This window comes from Bidens hawaiensis, unplaced genomic scaffold (genome assembly GCF_021521415.1).
Source record: "Bidens hawaiensis isolate Kalapana, Puna unplaced genomic scaffold, B.hawaiensis_p1.1 tig00028768_1, whole genome shotgun sequence".
NCBI lineage: Eukaryota > Viridiplantae > Streptophyta > Magnoliopsida > Asterales > Asteraceae > Bidens > Bidens hawaiensis.
The window spans coordinates 196,404-217,061 of NW_027494715.1; the positions used below are offsets into that span (position 1 = coordinate 196,404).

Consider the following 20,658-nt stretch of genomic DNA (forward strand, 5'->3'; position numbering starts at 1 on the left):
AGAGGTGACTGGAACAAGTTCATTCTTCGGGCGATGCGTGTTGGGTGCGTAGAGTTGGCAAGACCTACACTTTCTGATGTATGCCAGCGCATCCGTATGTATCCCCGGCCAAAAATATCCCGCGTTGTTTAGCTTAGCTACAACAGCGCGTGGACCTGCGTGTACTCCACAGATGCCCTCGTGCACTTCCCTTAGGAGGTAGCCAGCATCTTGGTTGTCCACGCATCTTAGGAGTGGGCCAAGAAAATTACGTCTGTAAAGGATGTCATCGATGAGTTGATAGTTCAGTGCTTTACAGCGTATTTTTCTTGCCTGTGTTTTTGACTCTGGTAGTATACCCGCCGCAAGGTAATTTATTATTGGTGTCATCCACGTTTCTGTGCCGGTTTGGATGACACAGATTTCCTTGTGCGGGACTGATGGTGCTCCAAGGAGTTCAATGCGGATTTCCTTTCCCAAGTGGGTGAAGGCTAATGATGCAAGCTTGCTTAACGCATCCGCAGATTTGTTTTCGCTACGCTTGACGTGTATGACCTTACAATCGTTAAAGTCGCGCATAAGGGTTTTTTCTTGTGCGAGGTACAGGCCATTGTGTCGTTCACGGCCGTGTACGTCCCGTTTATTTGGTTGGCTACTAACATTGAATCCACGTGGGCTTCCAAGTTTTTCACTCCCATCTTACGCGCAATTCTCAGCCCGGCCAAGAATGCTTCATACTCCGCTTCGTTATTTGTACTTGGAAAATCCAGTCGAATAGCGTAAGTGTATTCTTGGCCTGCTGGGTTGGTTAGTTTCAACCCTGCGCCTGAGCCCTCGTTGCTGGCTGCTCCATCAGTGTAGAGTCGCCAGACATCATCGATGTCCTGTGCTGGAGAGGGTTGAGCCTCCTCCTGGCACTCTTTCTCCCGCGAAGCGGGGACTTCTGCAATAAAGTCGGCCAAGACCTGGCCTTTTATGGCTGGCCTCGGCTTGTACTTTATCGCGTATTCTCCCAATTCTATTGCCCATTTGGCTAGGCGTCCTGACAATTCGGGTTTGCCTAGAACATTTGCGAGTTTGAAGTTGGTGAGAATGGTGATTGGGTGACCTTGGAAATATCGTCTTAGCCTGCGTGAAGCCTGTACAAGTGCTAAGACTAATTTTTCCAGGGTAGAGTACCGGGTTTCTACGTCTGTTAGGACACGGTTAACATAGTAGATTGGCATCTGGATGCCTTTTCGCTCCACTAGCAGGACGGCCCCGGTTGCTCTATCTGTGGCGGAAAGGTATAGGATTAATTCCTCCCCCGCTTCTGGTGCTGTGAGCGTTGTGAGTTCGATCAAGCGTGACCGAATTTCCTGAAAAGCTGCTTCCGCTTCTGGTGTCCAGCGGAAGTGCGTTTTCTTTAAACAGTTTCTCAATGTTGACACGAATGGGAACGACCTATCCGCATGGTTTGCCAAAAAGCGGTTAAGTGCGACTAGGAGTCCATTAAGTGTCTGAGCTTGCTTGATGGTAGTAGGTGATTCCATTTTGATAATGGCTTCGACCGTTTCAGGGTTCACTCTGAAGCCATCTTTAGTAACAATGACTCCTAAGAACTTCCCTTCTTCCATCCCAAAGGAACACTTGCTCGGGTTGAGCTTCATGTTTATCTTTCTGAGCGTGTTGAAAGTTTTTTCGATGTCTTTCAACATCGTTTCTGGGTCAGGGCTTTTGATGACCAAGTCATCCATGTAGACTTCCAAGTTCCTCCCAATTTGGGCATGAAACTCTTTGTCCATCAGGCGTTGGTATGTGGACCCGGGATTCTTAAGTCCGAATGGCATCATTTGATAACAAAATATGCCATCGGGCGTCCGAAATGCGGTTTTGTCCTGATCGTCAACGGCCATGTGGATTTGATGGTACCCCTTATACGCATCAAGGAAGTAAGGCTCTGCCTTACTTCGAGGTACACCAGTCATGTCAGTTGGTGTCCACGCGAAGATGTCAGCGTTTTTCTGTAGTAAGCGTTTGAGTAAGGTGGGTGTAGGATCAGTGACTGTTGGCCAATGGTAACAGCCTGGTCAGGGTATTTGCCATTGAAGGCCCATTCTTCTGGTTCGGTGATTGTTGGTTTAGCCATCTTTGGTTTGGGTTTTGATGAGACAGATGCGATGCATACCTGGGGAATACCGGTGATCATCGCTACACCCTCAGCTGTTGGCCATCCCATCATGCCGTGTACTGAAGATACCACGGCATTGAATCTTGCCATCCCGTCTCTCCCGAAGAGAATGTCGTATGTGTGGTGTGGCTTCCTCATTACGACAAAGTCCACGTCTTCTGTGCGGGAGTGTTTTCCGTCTGTGAGAATGACGGGGAAAGATAGGATACCCAGGGGGGTGTTTGTGCTGCCATCGAACCCTTCCATCGAGGCGTAGACCGTTTCCAGGCGTTCCTTGTCTTCGTCGTCTAGCTTGTCGAAGAACTGCCTGTACATAACTGTTGACGAGACGCCGTTGTCAGCAAGAGTGCGGGAAGTGATGTAGTGCCCCAGCTGGCTTTTGATGACGATAGGGCCTTCTTTGATGGGTCCTCCTGGCACTCGCGGGAAGCGCACCTCAGCTTCCTTCCACGCGCATGGTTCTGTCGTTCGTCTTTTTCTTCCTCTGACGTTACTATGAACCATGTGGATGCTGATGTCAACGGGCCTTCGTCCGTTGCTTTTGTATCGGTTATCATTCTTCCCTTCATTCTTGATTGATGCCACAAGGTGTGTAAGTTTTCCATCCTTGACGAATGTTTCAACAATATCCCTCAAGGATATACACTCCTCAGTGGTGTGACCATTTGTCCCGTGGAAGTCACAGGATTTACTCTGATCCGCGTTATGTCGCTGCCGGACCATTGGAGCTTTTGGCCATGGGAGTTTTTCGGTGGCAAATATCTCCGTGACGCTTTTGGTGAGTGGCGTCCACCGGGGGTTTCGGCTTGATGGGTGCGTGTTATCCCTTCCGCCTACTAGAGGGCGAGAGCTGGATGAGGTGTCAAAGTTTACCCTTGACTGCAAATACCTAGCTTCCTCTTTTTGTTTTGCCGGGCGGTCCGGACGTTGTTTTCTCTAGTCCTCTGCGTGTAGAGGTTTGTACTCTGGGGAAGATCCCTACCCAGTTGCTTCTCCGTTTCGGAAAAGCGCTTGGCCGCCGTCATGATGGCATCCCATGTGGATGGCATGCCATCTTTACCTGTCAACGTGCGGATAAGCTCTGGGTATTCGGCGCCCTGGATGAAAGCGGCGCGAAAAAGATCTTCGCTTATGGTGCCCAGACTCAGCGTTTTCGAGTTGAAGCGAGTGATGAAGTCTAGTAAAGATTCATCCTCTTCTCTAACGCAGTTGAGGATCGTCCACTGCTCTTCAGTATATTTCCTCTGTTGGCTGAAGTGTTGGCTGAACTTGTGTTGGAAGTCCGCCCAATCATAGATGTGGTGGACCGGTAAACGATCAAACCACGCCCTGGCCGCTCCAACCAGCGTCATCTGGAACATATAACACCACGTGGGTTCCGTCCAATTGCTGACGGTTGCCCCCGATATGAATCTGTTCAAGTGATCATCTGGGTCGGATATACCATCATAAGTGCCGATGTTGGACATCTGTTTGGCACTCTTCGGGGCGATTGCTTCCGCAATGTCCCTTGCAAACTTGGACGTTCCCGCATTTGCAACAGTTGGTCTAAAGGTTTTGGAGAAGTCACGTGGGTTTCCCCCCGCGTTCCTTGGTTTGAAGGTTTCTCCAAAATCCCTTCTTGGTTGGAAGTCCGTTTCCTTGCGCTTCCCTTTCGCCCTATGACGAGGGTTTGCGTCACTGTCGGACTCCCCCCAGTCATTATCCAAGTACTCGCACCCATTGCTCATGTTGAGCTGTTGTCGAGTGTTTCCGAACTCGTCAGCCTGTTGGAGTGAACGTAAGCGTTCATCCAACTCAGCTTGGAATTCCTTCTGACGTGCTTCCGCCCACGCTTTAACTTGATCAAGTGTTTGGCGGGGGAGCCTCGTCTGTTGTCTCTCCAACTGGGTATCAGTGAATCCAGTGAAGGATTGTTTACTGCACTTGCCCCGGCTTGGGTAACCGGGGTAGTGTTCGTAAAAATTGTGTACTCGCCGGTGTTCCCCCAGTAGCTGGGGTTGTGGTTACCGGGGTTTCTTGGTCACTCGCTGGCATTGGCACCGGAGTAACCTTAACCATCTTTCCAGAGGTTTTGAAAAAACTGAAAAAGAATTAGTTCTAGCTTTTATGCACGGATGGCGCCAATGAAGAAACACTAAGTTACCCCGTCAGATTACGGATAATCTTAGGGTCAAGTAGATGTTTCCCACGAGGGTTAGGTCCGGCAAAGATGGTTATTCTTCTGATGACCTACAAAACAGACACCGTGAGCTCGTCACTGAGAATGGGGGGGTACCTCCTTGTGACCACCCTCCGGCGTGAGAATCAGACTAGATTGCTCTGAATATAAATGTATATTAAGAGAAATAGCTAGAGCAGATAAGATATGTGATGGTATAAGATAAGATATGATAAGATAATGATACCGTTCCAAGGTGTTGGAGTATTTATAGCCGAAGGTAGGTTTCCAAGCAGGTACAGCCAGCTGTATGATATTCCTTTTCTACCAACTGTGGGCTACGCACATGCCATGCTGGTGGTTGGTGGGTAGGCAGCGGCTGATAGTGACATGGCCGGCTGTGTACTATTCCTTTTCCACCAACTGCAGGCTATGTACGTGCCACGATGAGGGTTGGTGAGTAGGCAGCGGCTGATAGTGACATTAAGTACTAGAGCGTGCTGTTCGTCGTACTGTTGTCAGTGAGCTGTCACCCTGTGATTGGTTCATGGGCTGCTTTGGTCAGATCTTGTCTATTTTGTCCATACCTTGGCAGGTATAGTACAAAAGATCCTCCAGAAGCGTACGGACTGGCTCATTTGGGCGAGAGTTTTCCCGCCTTGCTCATTCCTTCTTCAGGTGACATTACTGAATTATTGAGAGTTAGTGCCTTGTGCGTGTAGCCTTACTATTAGTGCGGGTAGCCTCCGCTGATGGCTTGTATCCGCAGCTGCGGGAACAGGCGGGGTACTTCACCATTGGGAGGCTTTTCCTGTGGAAACAGCTGGCGTATGCGCGTAAGGTCTTCATCTCTCTGAGCATGGTGGGTCCTGCGGAACCAGTTGGTCTTTGCGCAGACGTCCCTCTGCAAAGTGAGTCTTGCGGGTCCAACTGGGCTCTGCTGGGACCTACCTCTTCAAATGTGTCAATAATATCGACCAGTGAAACATCACACTTGAAAGTGACAAATAGATATGACAAGATTCAAATGGTAAATTCTCGGTTCATGATCTCCAAAAAGAATTGGATCTTCGAGTTATAATACAACAATCATATTATCATATTGGCTTGTAGCGGGATAGAAATGATGACCCTTAGTCTATATCTAAGTCAATGGAGGAGATCTAGAACATTATCTTATCTATTGACTATTGATGAAAAGAGCGAAATTATCTCATTTGAATTGGTCTTCACGCTATAATTTAAGTTTTCCGAATTTTCCATTGTAATTTTGATTGGGATCTTTTGTATCGTATCCTTTCTTTCAAGTTTCTTGCTAGACGTTCTTTTTAATAAAATGTGTTACATTTGAGTTTCTTTCTTTTAATAAAAGGTAGTTAAAATTAGTGTCCTGCAAATTTGATTTAGTGGTAAAAGGTCTCACCTTTTAAAGTGGAGATGGAAGTTTGATTCCACTTGGGCCGGCTTGAAGAATATTTTGGTGAAGGAACGAATCACGATTTTAATCCCAGGTTACGACCGGCATGGGCTGAGGATTTACGGATACCATCCAGTTCCTATGTATCAAGGGGTATGGTCTCACAGTGGTCAAGAGTCAATCTTTGGATCAATTTCAAGGTTAATTGATCAATTATGTTCAGCAGATTCAATTTCAATTGGTCAATTTGATCAACTGACTTGTGAGCAACGATTGATAGTCGTGACGAAAGAAGATGGTGTTCACAACAGTAGAGGATGGTGAGGACGGTGGACGGAATCGGTGGACGGTGGTGGATTGTTGAACGATGATGGTGAAGGTGGACGAAGACCAACTCGCGTAGTTGTGATTTTAGGGTTAGCGTGGTTTTTGAAAATCGAAGTTACAGAGTGTCGCGTACCTATTGTACGATAAAGAATTAATGTATCGGATCCTTTATCTATCTATCTATATGTATATATATATATGTATATATATATGTATATATATATATATGGGAGATTTCAAATGAGAACCCCTTTGAGTTTTAAGAACTCGAAAGAACTCAGTGTAACGATTTTTTTTTTCGAATTTTTTTTACACATGCGTAATATATGTAGGTTACATACACATAAAAAAATTATAGAATTTTTTACGCACCGAGTCGACATCTTACACATGTGTAACAGACGTAAAAGTTAGTGTAATAAGTTACATATTTATTCTCACTCCTACTTTGACTTTTTTGCCAGATTTAATCTCAACCACATATTCTAATTCATTTACGTCTAGAATGGGAGTTCTTAAGTTCTTTCAACTCAACATGGTTCTCAAAATATCCTTTCCATATATATATATATATATATATATAATTTGAAAACCCAAATAAGTTGCAAAAACTCTTGAAAACTCAATGAATGGCTATTATGCTTCCACACCACCCATATTAATTTCTTTACTAGATATACCAATAAGGGTAGTTAAGTCTTTTTACACTTCTACCTATTTCATAACTAATGTTGCACCAACTTTTTTAATTATTCTTTTTTCTTTCTTTTTCTAAAGTCTTTTATAAATTTATATCTCAAGTCTCCTTAATTATTTAAATAGCATAATTTATTTTAACAACCATTAAATAGCATAATTTAACCATTTTTTTTTGTCATTCATCTTCTTTATTGTATTTTCATAAAAAAGTAAACTTAGATATTATCAAAGATAAGTTTGCATATAAGCATACTTTTATATATATGTAAAAACACTTTTAAAAATATGTAACAAATTTTAATAAGTTTACATGTTGTTAAACATGTATACATATTTAAAAATAAGGTTACAAACTTTTAAAAAAAGTAAGAGTAATGTAACAAATATCGTTTATTTAAAAGAAAAAATATATATGTAAATATGTAAATTTTCATAGCTTTTTTAAAACAATATGTAAATATGTAAAAAAATTAAGAATTTGTAAACTTATTTACAAATTTAAAAATATTTTTTTAAAGATAAAAATATTTTTACAAATATTAAAATTAGTAACTTGTTTAAAAGTATTTACACACTTTTTAAAAATACGTTACATACTTAAGAATTATGTTACCAATTTATAGACAAATAAAATATTTAAAATATGTAAACTTGTTTAAAAATATTTAAATACTTTCTAAAAATGCATAACATGCTTAAGAATTATTTCACCCATTTATAAACAAGTAATCTTATTTAAAATATGTAAACTTAAATTTGTTACATACTTAAGAATTATGTTACACATTTATAAATATAAGCAATCTTTTTAAAAATATGTAAACTTAAATTTTAACATATTTAAAAAAACATGTCATTTAATATATTTTGTTGCATTGTTACATAATTAAGAATATGTAAACCGATTTAAAAATATATTTTTTATAGTTAAATATAATTTTAACTTATCTAAAAATATGTATATTAAAGGATTTCATTACTAATTATTTCTTTAATATAAAAAAACTATAAAAGGAAATATAATTAATAACAAAACGAGGTTACTGAAAATTAACAAAAGAAAATAATCCAATGCTAATTATGGTACAAATGACAATTAGTCAAAATGGTAATCAACGAAAATTGCAAACGGACAAAAAAAAATGGAATTGAATGAGTTTCAGTTAGTGTGTTTTTCGGGTTTTGGGTTTTTCGGGTCGTGTTCTTCGGGTTTCAAAGTTTTAAATCTTGACCCGAAACCCAACCCAAATCTCTTACTGGTTTTTCGGGTTCGGGTAATTCGGGTTCGGGTTTTTTCGGGTTGGGTTAATCGGGTTTCGAGTATCCTAGAAAACAAACAAACAAAAGAAAAAAAACACAAAAAAAAAAAAATTAAGAACGACAATGCTAAAATTAAAACAACATATTCTTCTTTGCTTATAACAAAATAATCAAATAACAAACCAACATAGCTTGATAAAACAATTCAAAAGAAGAGTAAAACTAACTCGAGCCTTAATCATATTCAATCAGGTGTGATTTGGTTGTTCGATTTTTGGTTGCTATTAGTAATAAACGGAAAACATAAATTAATAATAAACAGTCGATCCATAATAGTTAGAATGACACCAGTCAATTAGAGCTAGATTATGATAACTTTAGTGTCTAAAACTTAGTTTGTTATACATAAAATTATATTTAATTTTAAAACTAGAAGTTTATTCGGGTTTTCGGGTTGACCCAAAACTTATAAATCAAACTCGAGAACCAACCCAAATTACTTCGGTTCGGGTTCGGGTTAGTCTTTTATCGGGTTCGGGTTAGTTCGTGTTCGGGTGCGGGTTTTTTCTGGTCGGGTTTCGAGTAAAAGTGACAGCCCTAGTTTTAGTAACAAAAATGTTTAATTTTTTTAGTATTAAAATTACAAAAGAAAAGAATTCAATGCTAATTAAGGTTTGAATATAAAAAAATTGATAAAAGAAAATATAATAAGTGGTTAGGTGAAAAATAGCACTCATCCTTCTTCTTCTTCTTCTTGAAAGGCACTCATCTTTCTTAAAAGTGACCAATAATGGAGCTCCCGAAGATTGTGGTTGCCACTAGAAATGGTGACCTCGATCTGACCCAGTCACACGATCAATTTCGAGATCAATTCTCTGGCTCTAGAAACTTAAAATAAAAGCCAATTTCACAATATTTTGCTTTCATCATCATCATCATCATCATCATCATCATCATCATCATCATCATCAATTTTATAGATCTCCATTTCTTAGAGAGAATTTAGAGAGAGAATTTGAAAAGAAAAGTTGGTAGCATATGACAGATAACAGGGGATAGAGACTAACATTAATGACTAAATTACTCTTTTATTATCCTTTGACTAATATTATATTAAGCATATCTTTCAAAGTACAAACTTTAAATCTGGTTCATAGATGAGCTAAATCAACGGTTGTAATTGAGTTTCCAAGGTTTTTTCCGTCTAAAAAGAGTTTTTGTTATATCCTTCCTTATGTGTGTGTATATATATGAGAGTGAGATTTCAAATGAGAACCACTTTGAGTTTTAAAAACTCAAAAGAACTCAATGTAACAACTTTTTTTTTGAATTTTTTTACATATGCGTAATATATGTAGGTTACATATACGTAAAAAAAATTACAGAATTTTTTACGCACTCAGTCGACTTTTTACATATGTGTAACGAGCGCAAAAATTAGTGTAATCACGTATATCTTTATTCCCTTTCCTACTTTAATTTTTTAATCAGATTTAATCTCAACCACATAATCTAATCCATTTAATTAAATGTGCGGTCAAGAATAAAGTTCTTATGTTCTTAAAACTCAACAATGTTCTCAAAATATCCTTCCCATGTATATATATATATATATATATATGAGAGATTTCAATTAAGAACCCCTTTGAGTTTTAAGAACTCGAAAGAACTCAGTTTAACGATTTTTTTTTCGAATTTTTTTACACATGTGTAATATATGTAAGTTACATACACGTAAAAAAATTACAGAATTTTTTACGCATCGAGTCGACTTTTTACACATGTGTAACGGACGTAAAAGTTAGTGTAACCACTTACATATTTATTCCCTCTCCTACTTTGACTTTTTTACCAGATTTAATCTCAACCACATATTCCAATCAATTTAATTAAATGTGTGGCCTAGAATTGAGTTCTTAAGTTCTTAAAACTCAACATGGTTCTCAAAATATCCTTTCCATATATATATATATATATGAGTGATTTCAAATGAGAACCTCTTTGAGTTTTAAGAACTCGAAAGAACTTAGTGTAACGATTTTTTTTTTTCGATTTTTTTACACATGCATAATATATGTAGGCTACACATACACGCAAAAAAATTACAGAATTTTTACGCACCGAGTCGACTTTTTACACATGTGTAACGGACGTAAAAGTTAATGTAACCACTTAAATCTTTATTCTCTCTTCTACTTTGACTTTTTTGCCATATTTAATCTAACCACAATTACTCATTGAATAGCATTTGTGATTATTTGAATGCCTTCACTGGAATCGTTTATTTATTATTTACATTTTGTTTAATTTTTTATGATAATCGTATTGAACTCATATCAACACATTTAAATGATGGTTAGATTTCATATTTCATACCAAGAAACATACGTTGTGGCAGTGTGAAACAGAAAGTGATAATGTTTCGTGCCCTTCCAAACACATATCCTAACATCCTTTCACTACTTGAATCTCTCTTGCAATAGTTATTCATCTAATGAAGTACCCAATAATAACATATGTCTATCTTAAAAGCGTGACCAAATAAAACAATCATAAGAAATAAAATAATCTCATCTCGTTAGAAATATAAAATAAGTTTCCATAGATAATATCGCTTTTGTACTATTGTTGTCTTCAGGTTGAGGGGAGTGGGCCGCTAACCGGGGCGCTAACCCCACACCACCGGGGCGCGAGCAGGGGCGCGAGCGGGGCGCGAGCGCAGAAATCCAGGCAGGCGTGAGGCTGGTCGCGGGAGAAGAGAGAGAAAATGGACGTTGGGAAGGTAAAAAGAGCCGTTGGGAAGGGATTAAATTAAAAAAAAAAAATATTTTTTCCCTAAATAATACCCATTTCATCTATAAAATAGCTCATTTCACCCATATCAATCACCACAACTTCAAAATGAAACCCAAAATCAACCCATCTTCCCAACTTTTTTTTAAAAATAAATGTCGTCGTACTCGATGATCTTGTATTAGATTAGTGTTATTATTAAGTATTATTGTTTGTTTAATTTTTAGTATGTTTTTTTTTGTAATTTGAATTTAAAAAAAATGTGTGTTTTTTTAATAATTTATAGGTTTTTTTAATAATACGTTGTTTGAATATATTTATAAAAAAATAAAAAATAAAAATTCGCTGGAGCCCCTGCTGGAGCCCCTCCACACCAGGGCCAGGGGCTCCAACGGGGGCTCCAACACGCCCCTTATCCAGTTTCTCTCTCTGCCACACGTCATAATATTATTGGCTGGAGCCCTCACTGGAGCCTCCATTAGAGCCCCCCCCCCCCCCTTAGCCTCATGTATGTGTGAATACAAAATAAATTGGAACAATCTATGCCTTCCTTGCCGCCTCCTCCCTCTTTTTCTCTCTCATTTCCATCTTTTTCTCCCTCTAGAACAACACCAAAAGCTTGTAGTAATGGCGTTCCACGATAACATCTCTCACCTCCAGCACTTCTCCGACCAGCACCAACACCAGTTGGCCTCCGGAAACGTCGAGGTCCTCGGTGGAATCCTACCGCCTGACCACCCTAAGACCTCGCAGTCACCACCTCCTACATGGCTCAACAGCGCAATTCTCCGGCCGCACAACCACCACTACGCCGGCGGCAGCTTCCTCCACTTACAAACCACGAATTCCGACTCGTCCAACTCCAACAACCACTGGCTGTCTCCCAGGCCAATCGACAACGACGATAGCAACCGAGAGTCGATGTTCATAAACAGCGAGAATAATAGTATCGATGAAAATGCTATGAAGTTAAGTCAACGCCAGAGTTTAAGTGATGGAAATGGAAGTAATAATCAGGAGAGAGACTGGGAATTCGCTAAGTGTAAAGCGGATATATTATCGCATCCGATGTACGATCAGTTGCTATCGGCTCACGTCTCGTGTTTGCGAATCGCAACGCCGGTGGATCAGCTGCCGCGGATTGATGCTCAGTTGGCTCAGTCTCAGCAGGTTATTGATAAGTATGCTATGTTTGGGAATAATAATAATAATAATAATAATAATCAGCCAATTGATGATAAAGACCTCAATCAGTTCATGGTAATTTTTTCATTTTTCACATCTATTTATTATAGCTAATTATTGTATGTTGACATTTCATAACTAATTGATTGCTACTTGAGATAGGATTGATTAAAAGCTCTAAACTTGCCTAAGCCTTATCAAGGTGAAACCATGTATAAGAAGATCATTTAGGCTTGTCGAGTAATATGTACTTTTAAGTTTGAACTCCTTACGACTTCTACGTTTTTAATTTCACAGTGCATAACCAAACTCGAGACAAATTGTAGCTCGTCTAAGGTGCCCCACACGAGCTTTATGGTTTTCTGAAAAAGAAACATATAAAAATGTTTATAAGTTAATAAATAAATAATAAATAAATCAAGCTCGAGTTTGAAAAAATGACTTACAAGCTGAGTTTGAGACTTTGAATCTCAAGCTCAGTTGCACCCCTAATTGAGAATTAGCTTATACATCTAGTTAAAAATAATTATAAAAAAGTGATAGGGACTGAAGAGTGTGGTACTCTCTGTCTATTGCTTTTACAGGGACTAAAAGACAATGGTCCTTTGTATGCCATCAAGTGGTAGATGCATAGTTCTCTATGTTTCTTGTGACATGTTTTCTGAATATATTTATTCCCCTAGGTATCTGTGTGTGTGTTATAGAGAGACATAAATAGATAGATAACTATTTGTTGGCCCTTGATTAAATTAAAAGTGATGAATTTTTATGTGAAGCAGAATGTTCCAACTCAGTAGATTTAAATATTTTAATAATAAATCTGTACCAAGTGTTTTCAGAATCTGTTTCCATTATTGTCTGGTTTTCTTGTAAGAGCCTTTATTTTATAACACCTAAGGCTGAGGAGTGTGGGGGGCTTTAATGGGGGCTTTAGTGGGGGCTCCAGCCAATAATATTATGACGTGTGGCAGAGAGAGAAACTGGATAAGAGGGGTGTTGGAGCCCCCGTTGGAGCCCCTGGCCCTGGTGTGGAGGGGCTCCAGCAGGGGCTCCAGCGACTTTTTTTTTTTTATTTTTTTATAAATATATTCAAACAACGTATTATTAAAAAAACTCATAAATTATTAAAAAAACACACATTAATAAAAAAAATATATTAATATCTAAAAATAAAATAAAAATTAAAGTACTAAAAAAAACATTATTCTTATTCTTCGGCTTGGTCTTCTTCGATCAACCTCTTTCGGATACGTTCCTTTTGCTTTTCCATTAGCATTTGATCGACCGGATTTAGGTTACTGAAGTCTCTAGTAAGGAAGTCCAAATCTCTCATTCGACTTTTTTCCTTTTTGTCATTAGAGATCACCTCCATGATTTTGTTGAATTTATTGAGGGATTCAACAAGATTGGCGATGTTTACGGCTTCCCCCTCAGCCGGTTTTTTCCCCTTGGCGTCCCTTCCCAATGGCCGCCTCCTCGGCGGTGAAGACGTTTCCTCCTCCGCAATGTTTAGGTCGAATCCAACGCGGCAATCCGACCCGATTGAAGTGCTATACGCTCCAGACGACCTAGTTTTAGTCCGTTTCGGCCGTACTTCCGAATCAACGTCCGGCGCCACCAGCTCAACCCACTTGGAACACCTTTTCAACCTCTCCCACAACTTTAAATCGTCCCACGTCTTCACCGTCCCATACCTCCGCAAACACTCCTGCTTCCACTCTTCGACCGTGAAATTGTAAACCGCCAAATCATCACTGCCACTTGGTCTCATACGACCGCTGTTCCTGTTGAAAAGATTAGTAACCAAGCCGACAAATTTTCTGATTTCGGACCACCGACCCGAAATCATATCGGCGTTCCGCTCTGTACTCCCAACGAGCGTATAGAACGTCTCCCTAACATTTGTCCAAAAAATCTTGCTCTTTTGGTAGTCGGCTGCAAAATGAATAAATAAATTAGATTTCCATTTAACTTTTTTATTTAACCTTTTTATTAAAAATCATTTTTAAAAACGTTAAAACAATTACCGCAACGCCGATCCTCAGAAATGACTATCCAAGCCCGACACAAGGCTTCCTTCTCATCCGATTACCACGGAGTGGTTTTCCGTTTCGTCCTCGGAGTCGAAGCCGGTCCCGACCCGTCCGTTGCAACTTGTTTTTTCCGGTGGACGCGTCTTCTTGGTCCCGTAGCTTCACCGTGTGATTCTTGTGTCTCAAGAACAACAAAGTTAGGAGACGGTTGTGTGTTGGATGGTTGAAAGCCGGATGATTCTTGCGGCTCCGAATAAAACATCGGTTAGTGCGGTGACGACCATAAATCGTCAATATAATCTGAATCAAGGTTGGGGTACCAATTTCCAGCCATTTTTTTAAAAAAATGTTGGGAAGATGAGTTTATTTTGGGTTAATGTTTGAAGTTGTGGTGATTGATATGGGTGAAATGGGGTTTTATATAGGAAAAAAAAAACGTTTTTTTTTAATTAAATAAGAGCTCAACGGCTCTTTATATCATCCAACGTCTCTTTGCACACTCCCCTATGCCCTCAGCCTCTCTCTTCTGCCGCTAACCCCATCACGCCTGCCTCATTTTTCGTGCTAGCGTCCCGTTAGCGCCCCAGGTCGCGCCCCGGTGGTGTGGTGTTAGCGCCTGGGGGCGCGAGCGGAGGGGCTCTAGCGCCCCCGTTGAAGCCCCACACCCCTCAGCCTAACTAGATTTGTTCTGACTTATTATATCAACATTGTTTGGTGGAATAAGCAATATATATACGTTTTTAAAACATTTTCTGTATGTTCCATTTTGTCCCAAACAACAGTTCTAATTTAATGGGCTAAAGTGGCCCATGTGGGCAACGAGGGTTTAATTGTGCCCTTCCATTAGGCTGAGGGGTGTGGGGCTTCAACGGGGGCGCTAGAGCCCCTCCGCTTGCGCCCCCAGGCGCTAACACCACTCCACCAGGGCGTTATCGGGGGCGCTAACGGGGCGCTAACGCGAAAAACAATGCAGGCGTGAGCCGGTTAGCTGGAGAAGAGAGAGGGCTGCACAACTTTTGATGGTTTTTTGACCGTTGGGAGCCGAACAAACCAAAAAAAAAATATTTTTCCTATATAATTATACCCCATTTCACCCATTTTTATACCAAAACTTCAAACCTTCAAGCAAAATCAATTCATTTTCTCAACTTTTTTTTAAAAAAAATGGCTGGAAATTGGTTCCCAAACCTTGATTCAGATTATCTTGACGATGATTTATGGTCGTCACCGCACCAACCGATGTTTTATTCGGAGCCGCAAGAATCATCCGGCTTTCAACCATCCAACACACAACCGTCTCCTAACTTTGTTGTTCCGGAGACACAAGAATCACACGGTGAAGCTACGGGACCAAAAAGACGCGTCCACCGGAAAAAACAAGTTGCAACGGACGGGTCGGGACCGGCTTCGACTCCGAGGACGAAACGGAAAGCCACTCTGTGGTCATCGGATGAGAAGGAAGCCTTGTGTCGGGCTTGGATAGTCATTTCTGAGGATCGTCGTTGCGGTAATTGTTTTAACGTTTTTAAAAATGATTTTTAATAAAAAAGTTAAATAAAAAAGTTAAATGGAAATCTAATTTATTTAGTCATTTTGCAGCCGACTACCAAAAGAGCAAGATTTTTTGGACAAAGGTTAGGGAGACGTTCTACATGCTCGTTGGGAGTACAGAGCGGAACGCCGATATGATTTCGGGTCGGTGGTCCGAAATCAGAAAATTTGTCGGCTTGTTTACTAATCTTTTCAACAGGAACAGCGGTCGTATGAGACCAAGTGGCAGTGATGATTTGGCGGTTTACAATTTCACGGCCGAAGAGTGGAAGCAGGAGTGTTTGCGGAGGTATGGGATGGTGAAGACGTGGGACGATTTAAAGTTGTGGGAGAGGTTGAAAAGGTGTTCCAAGTGGGTTGAGCTGGTGGCACCGGACTTTGATGCGGAAGTAAGGCCGAAACGGACTAAAACTAGTTCGTCTGGAGCGTATAACACTTCAACCGGGTCGGATTGGCGCGTTGGATTCGACCTAAACATTGCGGAGGAGGAAACGTCTTCACCGCCGAGGAGGTGGCCATTGGGAAGGGACGCCAAGGGGAAAAAACCGGCTGAGGGGGAAGCCGTAAACATCGCCAATCTTGTTGAATCCCTCAATAAATTTAACAAAACCATGGAGGTGGTCTCTTATGACAAAAAGGAAAAAAGTCGAATGAGAGATTTGAACTTTCTTACTAGAGACTTCAGTAACCTAAATCCGGTCGATCAAATGCTAATGGAAAAGCAAAAGGAACGTATCCGAAAGAGGTTGATCGAAGAAGACCAAGCCGAAGAATAAGAAGAATGTTTTTTTTAGTACTTTAATTTTTATTTTATTTTTAGATATTAATGTGTTTTTTTATTAATGTGTGTTTTTTTTAATAATTTATGAGTTTTTTTAATAATACGTTGTTTGAATATATTTATAAAAAAATAAAAAAAAAATTCGCTGAAGCCCCTCCACACCAGGGCCAGAGACTCAACGGGGGCTCCAACACCCCCCTTATCCAGTTTCTCTCTCTGTCACACGTCATAATATTATTGGTTGGAGCCCCCATTAAAGCCCTCAGCCTTAAGGGTAATCTATATGATATATATGTTTTGATTGATGTGATGTTATTGTTATTATTATTCCAAATGAGTAGTACTTTTGTCACAATATCACAGTATATCCTACCCGCCTTCACTTTTATGTCATTTATTTATTCATTCATTAATTCAATTTTTATACCTTATTTCGTTTAGGCACACTACGTTGTACTGTTGTCTTCGTTTAAAGAGCAGTTGCAACAACATGTTCGGGTTCATGCAATGGAAGCAGTTATGGCATGCTGGGAGCTAGAACAATCTTTACAAAGCTTAACAGGTTAAATCCCGCTTGTTTCTTTTCTTTTTTTCCTTTTTTTAAACATTTTGAATAATGTTAATCACAAATATTCTACCTATGTAAACAGGCGTAGCACCTGGTGAGGGTACGGGTGCAACAATGTCGGATGACGATGAAGAACAAGTAGACAGTGATGCGAACATGTTTGATGGCGGTTTAGATGTTTCAGACAGCATGGGATTTGGCCTTCCAACAGAAAGTGAACGTTCGTTAATGGAACGCGTTAGGCAAGAACTTAAGCATGAGCTAAAGCAGGTAGCACTCACGGCTTCATCATTATCCTGCTAACCAATGTTATTTAGTAAATTTGTAGATCTAACTGAATGATTATTATTATTATTGTTATTATTAATCAGGGATATAAGGAGAAAATTGTGGATATTAGAGAGGAAATTTTACGTAAGCGAAGAGCAGGAAAATTGCCCGGAGATACAACCTCTCTCCTCAAAGCATGGTGGCAATCACATTCCAAGTGGCCTTACCCGACAGTAAGCTAGCTTCATATTAATCATCTTTTGACTTTGGTTGACCATGAAAAGTCAAAGCTTATTTGTTGACTTTAACAGGAGGAAGACAAAGCAAGATTGGTACAAGAAACAGGTTTACAACTAAAGCAAATTAACAACTGGTTCATCAACCAAAGGAAAAGGAACTGGCATAGTAACCCTTCATCCTCAACTGCAGTTAAAAGCAAACGCAAGAAGTAAGTCACCCCATGCTCCGTGTGCGCACACCTCGCCACCCGCACACATGTAGGCTTGTAAACGAACAAGGGGGCATGTTCGTATTCATTCATGTGACTTTGATTGAACAAGAAATCAAATTCAAACAATTAAAAAAACTGGGTTTTCTTGTCTGTGTTCTTTAAGAAACATGCTCGCTAATAGTATAAAGATTCACTAACTTAAGTGAACATAGTTGAACAATCATACCTTAACAACAATTGGTTAAAAGTAATGTGAAGAACAATGTTTCGGCCCTAAAAGGTTATTAAAACAATACAACTAGACTAGCTTGTAATGGGATAAGAGAAGTTTATTGGATATATTAACGAGCATAACGAAAGAACTTAAACTAACATAAACTAACAACTATAAATGAACGTAAAACATAAACAAATGCTCACGAAAATGAAATATATTCATGTTCATTCATTTAACTAAATGAACAAAAATTTTTATTTGTGTTCATTCATTCATTCATTTATTTAATAAATGAACTTTCCGCCGAACAGTTCACGAACCGCTCACTTAACTTGAGGTTCGTTTACAGGCCTGCACACATGTGCACGTGATTAGAATCTAAGAAACCTAATCTTTGTGGTTTTAAAAGTAATGCCAGGTGAGACGATAACCTAACACTTTGTGTTAATCTGACGCAAGAAAACTTGTCACATGACCATTTATCTCCACTCAAGAACCGGTTCGTGCTACACGAGAGAAATTGTGTGAAGTGAATTCTATTGCTTATGCGACTTAGTATGCAGGTAAGTGAGGTATGGATTGACCAGTTGATTCAAAGCTTCAAAGACTTGTCCTTGAAGGTATGAGATAGAACAACTATTAGCACTTGTATTCTATTTTGAAGTTTAGTAATTTAAAAGGTTTTTGGTTGGGTTTGGTAGGGTGGCTTAGAATTGTCATAGTTTTTGTATGTATAGTAATTAGTAAAACAACAACATGGTCTTACTTGGATTTACTAACCGGTTGGCCGACATGATGTGTTTGTGTATTGATATATCGACTCCCTCGAACTCACGAAGACTAGCTTAAGCAGGTAATTATATTGCTTAAGATTGTAACAATGACTTATCAACGACACTTTTTTCTGACACAACTCCCGGAATCAAATAATAGAACAATTAACTTCATTGTATAATACAATAAATATAAATGCAAATTTGTAAATCAATGAATAATGGCTGTAAGGGCTTATAACACACGGAATACATAGATTGAAAAAGTGAGCCAAATATCATTGCATTCGCTACCTAAATCCTAAATTCGAAGACCAAAAACAGTAGTTTCTTTTTGTAATTTTGTAACAGTTGAGATACATCATAGCGACTACACCCATTCATGCTTGCCCCGTTACGTGAAGTGTTATGATAGTATAAATGGTACGAAATTTTTTGTTGTAATTCAAGAGAAGGTTGAACAAACATTTAGACCATGTACGTGTTCTGGGGATTAATTAACCCACCCACACCTGACACCACCAATCACATAACTGCGCCTTGGGGCGCCAACACGATTTTGTACTGGCCGGAGAGTGACGAGAGGGGTGTAGGGCAAGGGGCGGGGAGGGGCTTTGCGGCATGATGGGGTTTTTGATTGTTGGAATGCATGGGGAAACCCCGCCAAGCTCCCTTAAACTATACAAGGTTCTTTTTTTTTTCTTAATAAACAAAGAAAGCCATTTTTATTTACCTATTTAAACAAAGACTCTACACTGTACTTTCACTCTAAAACAATGGTCTCTTTTCCTCTTGCATTTTTTTTGTTTAGCCACTATGAATCATACCCAATATTACAACACATCCATACAGAACTCAATTGCTTGCTATGCAGACAGAACATCTAAGCCTAGATGATCGTCATATGTTCGAAGAGACAAAAGAGGAAATCCATCGCTAGTACTGAAATAATTACAACACATCCATACTTGAAGAGACGTGGGCAAAAGAACTTCGATATGAAATTGCTTGCTGTGGAGACAGAACATCTGAGCCTATATGATTGTCATATGTTCAAAGAGGAAATTCATCACACCGAAATAATTAAATTGTTTTTAATTTAACTTTAGGAATTGTTATTGTTATTTTTTATGTTGTTTGCGTATTTTTTAATTTAGTTCTATTAACTGAATTTTCGTTTTTATAATATTGATTGAATTTTAAAATTTAATTACAAATTAAAAGCCTAAACAAATAAACTAATAAAAAAATCAATAGAGGTTAAAGCCCTTCCGAGACCAACCACTACACTACAGTACCCCTTCGGTGATTTTGTGGTGTGAAGGAAAGAAAAGAAGTGTGACTACGTTGCGTCACGTGTTCATGGACGAATCATGGTGGAGAGTGGAGACTTGGAGGGTTATGGACCCTTTTGGTTTTGGGCTCAGAAGGTATATGGCCCCTCCTATCCAGAATCTAATATTCAAAAGCCATATTTTATATGCAACATGGTATTTTTTCGGAATTTATCATCATGAAAAAAATTTGATTGCTTTCTGAACTTATGATTAATTAAATATTTTCGGCCCCTTAATGTAATTGTTTAAGTTCCGCCGCTGCAGGTGTGTGCACATTTTTCTTATTAAAGCCGCCTTCTACAGGTGCTGTTTGTGTTTATATGCACATTTTTCTCAGGTGTGTAAAATAAGATGTAGACCAAATCTTTGTAGTCTACACGAAGAAAACGGTTTGCTTTTTAATGTTTGTAGACTGCTAAAATAATTGGTGGTGGTGTACGAACTGTGGTAGTGAGTGGTGGTGGTGGTGGACAGTGATAGTGGTAGTGAACGGTGGTGGTGGATGATGGTGGTGGACGATTGGTGGTAGACGATGGTGGTAGGTGGTGATGGACGGTGATGGTAGATGGTGGTGGTGGCCAGCGGTGGTGGTGGTGGTGATGGACGGTGATGGTGGTGGGTGGTGGACGGTGGTGTTGGGTGGTGGTGGTGGTGGACAGTGGGTGTTGATAGGGTGTGAAGAGGTT

At 39.6% G+C, this 20,658-nt stretch overlaps 1 protein-coding gene across 1 annotated transcript; it reads left to right on the plus strand.

Annotated features, from left to right (window-relative positions):
* The first annotated feature begins 11,430 nt into the window (after positions 1-11,430).
* Positions 11,431-18,693, plus strand: LOC143577695 (homeobox protein knotted-1-like 13). The gene is made up of 6 exons (XM_077061457.1): positions 11,431-12,066; positions 16,798-16,918; positions 17,007-17,194; positions 17,296-17,427; positions 17,506-17,642; positions 18,272-18,693. The coding sequence occupies exons 1-6, from the start codon at positions 11,434-11,436 to the stop codon at positions 18,282-18,284; spliced, it is 1,224 nt and encodes a 407-aa protein (XP_076917572.1). The 5' UTR covers positions 11,431-11,433; the 3' UTR covers positions 18,285-18,693.
* The last annotated feature ends 1,965 nt before the right edge of the window (positions 18,694-20,658 follow it).